Genomic DNA, 8,238 nt, shown 5'->3' with positions numbered 1-8,238 from the left:
CGAATATCTTGTTTGGTACACCTTGTAAATGAGAATACAACTTGATATAATATGACTGCCTGTGCACAACCATAGCAGCCATGAGAAAAACACAACTTGATATAATATGACTGCCTGTGCACAACCATAGCAGCCATGGCCCAAATTTGCAAATTCAGTCAATCCAGGTTATATAGTCAAAACACCAGATGCTGATAGGATGCATTTACTTGCAAAGTACATGTAGATAGGAATACACAATACAAACTTGAGTGAAATTATTTCAGACCTCGATCATGCATACCCTTTGATAAATAGCAGAGCAACAATTTCAAAAGAAATCAAATTTGAGCATTATCGAGATTCCAAAATACACGCACAGAACATTACTTTCAAATGTGTATCCCAAATATGGATTACATGTAGATCACTGTACACAACCAACAAATTGTGCACACATTTTAAGCAGTAGAATACGATGTAGAATCTTGCAAATTAAAAACTCCATGGGCCTGTGGTGTACCAAACTTTAAACAAACTTGCTATTATGCACACTGGTTCCATCGGTACAAATTGCATGCATAGGATTCTTCTTTACAAAATCAAATTCACAGATGTGCTGATCTAGGTGTCAAACATGTTCATTCTTGATCTTGACGATGAGTTGTATACGAATCTCTGGCAACTTCACACTAAACGCAGACACGTCGCTGTAAAGACGAATCACCAGTCTTCACATCTGTAGTACAGGTAGGTTCATCCGTCATCACATCTGGTAGATCTCATGATGAATTTGACAGTTTGCATCAGTTGTTCCAAAGTGAAAGCAAGGTGTCAGCTTGCCTTTCATGGCAATTTAACGTAAACTGATGTTTAGTCTTATTTTATATATCAGCTGATCCGTGGCTTAGCCTCCAGACTAAGTGGCAATTTAGCTTAGCTGATACCTTTTGGTTATAACGGTTTCAGTGACTTGTTGTTATAACACTATTAATTCTTTAGTTCTTTACAAGTCCAGGCGTTTCACTGGTTTCAATGTTCGTCGTGGTCTTGCTTCTGGAGTACCTGACACTGATACAGTTTCATTGTTGGTAGCACTGGACGTAGTTTTAGGCTTGGTACTTGGGTTACCCAATGCTGGTACTGGTGGATGAGCTGAAATAGAATCTTTCTTCACTCCTATATCTTGATTTGGGACTTCTGATTCCAACAGCAAACACAGTTTATCAATGGGTCTGGTGAGAATGCTTGTCCTAGTTTTCACTCGCACACGTCGAACCAGTCCATCACTTGCTGGGAGAGTTTCAATCACCCTTCCTAGCGGCCAGACGTTTCTGGGTGTAGATTCATTTACAACCATGACGACATCTCCCACCTTGGCATTTCGCTGTGGGTGAATCCACTTTTGTCTTTGCTGTAACCGAGGAAGGTATTCTTTGACCCATCTGCGCCAAAACAGGTCTGCCAGATACTGGACTTGCCTCCACCGACGCTTGGCATACTGACTCAGCTTTCTTGCAGTGGCTGGTGGTAAGATCATGTCACTCTTTAGTTGGAGAAGGTGATTTGGTGTAAGTGGCTCTAAATCAGATACTTCTCCAGGAACATTGGTAAGTGGTCGGCTGTTAACTATGGCTTCTATCTCACACAGTAATGTATGAAGAGAGTCATCTGTTAGTATTTGTTCCTTTATAACAGAGCACATCACTTTCCTGATTGTCCGTATTTGACGTTCCCAGATGCCTCCATGGTGACTTCCTGCTGGTGGATTAAAGGTCCACTCAATCTCTCTTTGCAGAAGGTAGTCATGGATTCTGTCTTGATTCCAAGCGGCAATTTCTCGGCGTAACTCTCTTTCTGCCCCTATCAAATTGGTGCCATTGTCAGAGCGGATCTGTTTCACTTGGCCTCTTCTGGACACGAATCGTCGTATGACATTTACGCAGGCATCGGTATCCAAAGACGCTGCCATTTCAATGTGTATGGCTTTGGATGCAAGGCAGACGAACACTACACCATATCGCTTGACTATACTACGGCCTTGTTTAACTTCTAGTGGACCGAAATAGTCCATTCCAACTCTTGAAAATGGTGGCTCTCCTGGAGTGACTCTGTCTTTGGAAAGATCACTCATCATCTGCTGTTGTAATTTTGCATTCCTCTTTCTGCAGGTGATGCAACTGTTGATAACCTTTCCAGCTGCTGCATTAGCATTTGGTATCCAGTACTTCTTATGCAGGTGAGCCAACATGTGGTTTCTGCCCCCATGTCCAGTTGCTTCATGAACGTCATTTAAAATCAACTTTGCAATGTGGGACTTCTTTGGTATGATTGATGGAAATTTTGTCTTTTCAGGTAGAGCTGACTTAGCCAGTCGACCACCTACTCTGATTACTCCATCTTCTATAAATGGATTAAGTCTGTAGAGAGGACTTGCTTTCTTAATCTTGCTAACTTGTCGCAAGTTGTCTTCTGGCTGACTGTCATTACTTCTCAATTGCAGCTCTTTTAGTGTCTTAATTTCTTCTGGATATGCCTTGGTTTGGACATATACTATTACAGCTCTTTCTGCTTCTTGCATGTCAGCAACATTAAGCAAATCTGTAGTGTTGCCATGCTCTTCATTCTCATCATTCTTTCTACCATCATCATCTCCATTATCAACTCTATCATCAACTTTATCATCATCTCTATCATCATCTCTATCACGACAGATCTTGCGGAGATGTTTCTTGACTCTGAGGATCCATGCAACACAACGACAAAGTTGATACCATGAGGAGAATCGTGTAAGTAGTTTCTCCATTGTATCTGTTGCTTCTTCTGTCAACGCTGTGTTGACTACTAATTTCTTTTTAACCTCTGGATCATCAGCTAGCTCTTCAGCGCTGCTTCCAATGGTAGTCTTTGGCCACAGGTTTTCTGCTTTGTGTAAGAAGTCTGGACCATCAGTCCACCTTCTATTCTTGAGGAAGCAATCAACAGCTAAGCCCCTTGAGCAGTCGTCTGCAGGGTTTGAGCTGGTTCCTACATACTTCCATTGGTGTGGCTGGGAGCCATCTCTAATCAGTGCGACTCGATTAGCCACAAAGGTGTGGAATCTGGCGGTGTCATTGTTAATATACTTGATCACGGTCTGACTATCAGTCCAGAAGTATGTGCTTTCGACCTTCAACTGTAGTTCCTTTTGCAACATGTTGTTGACCTTTACTGCCATTGCAGCTGCAGTTAACTCTAGGCGAGGTATAGTTATGATCTTCAAAGGAGCAACTCTTGTCTTGGCTGTCAGGAGAGTAAGATGCACTTGACCACTCTCGTTAACGAATCGTAAGTAACTCACTGAACCATACCCCTTCTGACTTGCATCACAGAAGTGGTGCATCTGGACTTCACTTTCTCCAAAGTCCTTGGGCTTGAAACATCTTTCGATGGTGAAATCTGACAATTTCGGTACTTCATCAAGACATCTTTCCCAACGGGTCAGAAGCTCATTAGGAATAGACTCATCCCAACCAAGCTGCAGCTTGCTTAAGTTCTGCAATATTTGTTTTGCTGGCAGGATTGCTGGAGCAACAAATCCTAGCGGGTCATAGATGGAGCTTACAGTTGCTAGGATGCCTCTTCTGGTAGGAGGTCTCTCTTTTACTTTAATATGGAAGCCGAACCTGTCGGTTTGTGGTGACCATAGCAACCCCAGCACCTTTTCTGATGGTAATTCTTCATTCTTCAAATCTAGTTTCTTTGTAGTCTCAGCTCTATCGTCTTCAGGGACCGACTGCAACACTTCTCTTGAGTTACTCAACCACTTTGTCAACTTGAAGCCCCCATCCTTACACAAGCTGGTGAGATCACTGACGAGTTGAATAGCTTTGCTTTCACTTTCGATAGATTTGAGGTAGTCATCGACATAGAAGTTGGACAGCACTGTGTTGCATACTTCTTCGCTGTATTTCTCCTTACCATCATCAGCGGTCTTTCTCAGTGCGAAATTTGCACATGAAGGTGACGAAGTTGCGCCGAACAAGTGCACATTCATCCTATATTCCTTCAGAGGCAGACTCAGGTCACCGTAGGGCCACCATAGAAATCTTACTAAGTCTCTGTCTGGTTCTGGTACACGCACTTGATGGTACATTGCTTTTATGTCTGCTACAACTCCAACAGGGTGCTCTCTAAACCTCGTCAACACACCTACCAAGTTGCTTGTCAAGTCGGGTCCTTTTAGTAATTGTGAGTTTAAAGACTGGCCCATGTACTTCGCCGCACAATCAAATACAACTCGCAGCTTGCCCTTGGTGGGGTGAAACACCCCATGGTGGGGGACATACCACACCTTGCCATCCTTTCTATTGCATGCATCTTTGGGCACTTCTTCTGCATAATCATTTTTAAACATATCATTCATGAATGCAGTGTATTGGTCGTTGAAAACCGAGTCCCTTTCTAACTTCCTCTTCAGATGGCATGCCCGCTGTTCGGCTTGATGTATATTGTTCGGCAATTTCATGTCATCATCTTTGAGCGGGAAACCTACTTGGTAGTGCCCATCTACATACTTGATTGATGCTTCTACTCTGTTTAGGAATTGTCCTTCACTCACGCTTCTCTCTGGTTTATCATCAACGATTCGCTCATTGAACTCAGCGTTGTAGAGTTTCTCTAATTGCTGGTCAATAGTGTCATGTGCTTTAATTCTGTGGATGACTGATGTCCTTTTGTGTTCTTTATTTTTGACACCATACACTGTCCATCCGAGTCTAGTTTGGCAGGCGAAAGGTCCTTCACCTTGGCTATTTACTACATGTATTGGCTCAAATGCTTTAGGCACATTATTTCCTATGAGGAGACCAATATGGCATTGAGATTCATCATTTAATCTTCCTAGCTTAACTTCTTCCATATAAGGAATTGCATCAATATCATCCTGGTTGATGATGTCAGCCAAGTCACCAGGGATCTTATCTTGTGTGTATGCCTTTGGAAGAGAGATGATATTATTTCTGTTCATGTCAGAAACTTCTAAATCTTGGATGATTTCACTGTCTACTATGATATCATCTGTTATGGTTTTCTTGCCCTTAACATGTAGTTCCTTTTGCAGCCTTTCAGAACAGAATACAGCATCACTGCCGTTGTCGAGATAGGCATATGTTTCTACAGACATTCTGGAAACTCTTGAGTAGACTATGACTGGTATAATTGTGGGATATGATTCACTAGATTTAACTCCGGCGCCTGTAAGCCCACATGTCTGATTGGCAACTTCACCAGACTTCTTTGTTTCTTCCTGTTTCACATGCAGCACTGTTGGATGGCGCTTTTTACATGTCTTGCAGGTAAGCTTGTATTTGCAGATTTTACTGTAATGTGTTGCTTTCTTTAGGCAGCCAAAACAAACTCCCAACTCTCTCAGATACTGCAACCGGTCACTTATAGGCTTTTCCTTCAATTTGTTACACATTTCCAAAGTGTGATCTTTTACCCTTGCAGTATGTACACGGCTTGTCGGCTCCTGGGCTACTTGACGACACATTTGGCCTGGCTCCTGGACTATATGACATTACATTTGGTCTGGCTCCTGGACTATTTGATGTCACACTTGCCGGTACAGCTTCTGTGTTTGTTGCTAGATTTCTTCTAGCTTTATAAGTCTGATAGTTTGGTTTTTTTACTCTTTCTTCCTTCTTAGTACTATCTTCCTTCTCCGTCACACTTCTACCGTAGGCAGCATTAGTTGCGATTCTAGCCTGTTTTTCTAGAAAGGAGGTGAAGTCTTCAAATGTTACCACTTTGTTTCTTTCTTCTTCTACATAATCTACTTGTCTTCTCCATCTGTCTCTCATACTATATGGTAACTTCATCATCAAAATTCTAATGTTTGCTGTACTTTGCAACTCATTAGTATAGCCCAGGCTGGTCATGGTATTTTTGCATTCTAACAAAAATAATGACAAATCTTGTAGCCCTGAACTATCACCTTTCACATTCGGCCACTGCCTCATCTTCGCTAAGTAAGCCTCTGCAATCTTGTGCTTATTACCATATTTCCTTTCCAGCAACCTTTTTGCTTCCAGGTAACCAACCTCATCATCCATGTGAATACAACTTTTCACCAAACTGTTGGCTTCACCTCTTGTGTACTGTTCAAGATAGTACAGACGGTCTCTATTGCTTTTGCTCTTATTTTCGATGATGAATTCAAAGGCTCTTATAAAAGTAATATACAGAAGCGGGTCCCCAGTAAATGTTTGTAATGTCCGCTTTGGTAAACTTGCTTGTTTATGTTGTTCCACCAGCAGCCTTGTTAAGTTGTCTTGGTTGCGTGCCAAATTGTCTATACTGGTATCTTCTTTCCCTTCTATTGGCTCGCTTGTTACATGTTGCCGTGGCAACATGACTTGTTTTTTCTTCACATCAGGCTCTGGTGACGAAGTTACTCTATGACCGTACGTTACTGATGAAGGCCCTTCATGTTCATACTGTTCACTGTACTGTTCTTGACCATACTGACAATACTGTTCATCAATACTTTCATATTTAGTGGCAGACAAATAATGTGGGGGTATTCTGTCACCTGTACTCTCTGATTCCTCAGGTGCTGCTGCAGGAAACAAGACTTCACTTTGTGGTGGAAAGTTGACTTGCATAATTTTACTGGTTGTTAACATACTTATAGGTTGAACTTGTTGACCTAAATCAGTATGTACTTTACCATCAGTAGACATACCCACTGCTGGCTGCTCTTTTGCAGGTCCTGACTCCATGTGAGTGTATTTTGGTCTTGCCCCTGGATTTAGTCCTACAGCACCAATTGTATCTTGTTTAGCTAGGAACTTGCCATCAATTTCTTGACTTTCTCTGGTGTTGTGGTTCAACCACTTCCTCACTGATGTGTTTGTATCTGGTTGAGCTTCTGTGAGGTCATCAAGCACTGATTTTGGCCTACTTCTTAAGCTCTGGGATTTATGTTCATAATCCTCCAATACATCTATTTTGGCTTGCTGTATGTTTATTTCAGTCTTCATTTCCAACCACTCCTTTTGTTGTTGCAAGTCCCTTGCCCTGGCTTGCATTTCTTGTTCCAAGTCTCTTGTCCTTGCTTGGATATTAAATTCCTCACTTTCTAAAGCTTGTTTTTCCTTCAATGCTTTGGCTCGACATTCTAGTTCAACCTTTCGAGTTGCAGCTTGCAATAATGCATATTCTGTACTTTTTGATAATGCATCACTTTTATTAGATCTTCTGCTTCTTAATTCGGAACTGCTTTTATGACTCGACATGATGTTTTCGATAGTACGGAAACGAACGAATTAACGAAACGACGCCGATGCAAGCAACGAAGCGCAATACTTTTCTAAAGTGAACAACGGTTCACAAGTTTATGTGAGAAACTATACGTAGGACCTGTGTAAAGTGTGCTTTGTGAGGCAACATGTATCGAAACCTGAAATAAATGCGAATGTCAGTAACACGAAACTTCGCTTGAATGCAGGCCCTACGTTGCTTACCGACGGGTGAGAGAAAGCTCGATCCACCCGTTTATCGTGCACCGACGGGCGGGAGTAAGCTCTTTGCGCCCGTTTATTGATAACAAAATACCACAAAACTCTTTTTTAGGTAGAAGTCCTGAGTCAGTGTTGTATGATTCTATGAGTTATTCCTGCATGCACTAGCTGTGCAACTGCAAGATTACTAATGTCAGTATTAGAGGCGTACATGCAGGCACTTTACTACCAAACTTTATTTGAATTGTCGTAAGCGACTCACAAATTGTCGTAAGCGACTCGCGAATTGTCGTAAGCGACTCGCGAATTGTCGTAAGCGACTCGCGAATTGTCGTAAGCGACTCGCGGGAGTAAACTTGCTACCCCTTAATTAGATATTTATTAAAATACCACAAAGCTATTTTTCAGTAGTAGTCCCGTGTCAGTTTGTGTTTTTGATTCTACAAGTCATTCCTGCACAACGGTGCAAGAGATCTAATGTCTGTGTTAGAAATGTACATACAGGCAGCTACTACTGATATCTTTATTTGATTTCTACGATTCGGATTCATAGGCCTCAATAACTTCTTTGAAGTTCTAATCTTTAAGCTTCTACCAAATGTGCATTTATCTACATGCACACTCATTAATATTTGCTATATTCAGTGACGTCTGACATGACTGGAGGCTGTGGTGACTGTCTGTGCCAATGCAATGTTTATGTTTACACTGCTGACACGACCTTAAGCTTTTAGCTCTTTTTAGGTAAGCTTAC

At 41.8% G+C, this 8,238-nt stretch overlaps 1 protein-coding gene across 1 annotated transcript; it reads right to left on the bottom strand.

The window, feature by feature from the left end:
• Positions 1-985: 985 nt before the first annotated feature.
• Positions 986-5,143, bottom strand: LOC140139090 (uncharacterized). The gene has a single exon (XM_072160871.1). It carries the CDS (start codon positions 5,141-5,143, stop codon positions 986-988), a length of 4,158 nt encoding a protein of 1,385 aa, XP_072016972.1.
• Positions 5,144-8,238: the final 3,095 nt, after the last annotated feature.

The sequence above is a fragment of the Amphiura filiformis genome, chromosome 18, assembly GCF_039555335.1.
Source record: "Amphiura filiformis chromosome 18, Afil_fr2py, whole genome shotgun sequence".
NCBI lineage: Eukaryota > Metazoa > Echinodermata > Ophiuroidea > Amphilepidida > Amphiuridae > Amphiura > Amphiura filiformis.
Note: the sequence above shows the minus strand (reverse complement) of the source record. Positions and strands in the feature narration are given on the sequence as shown.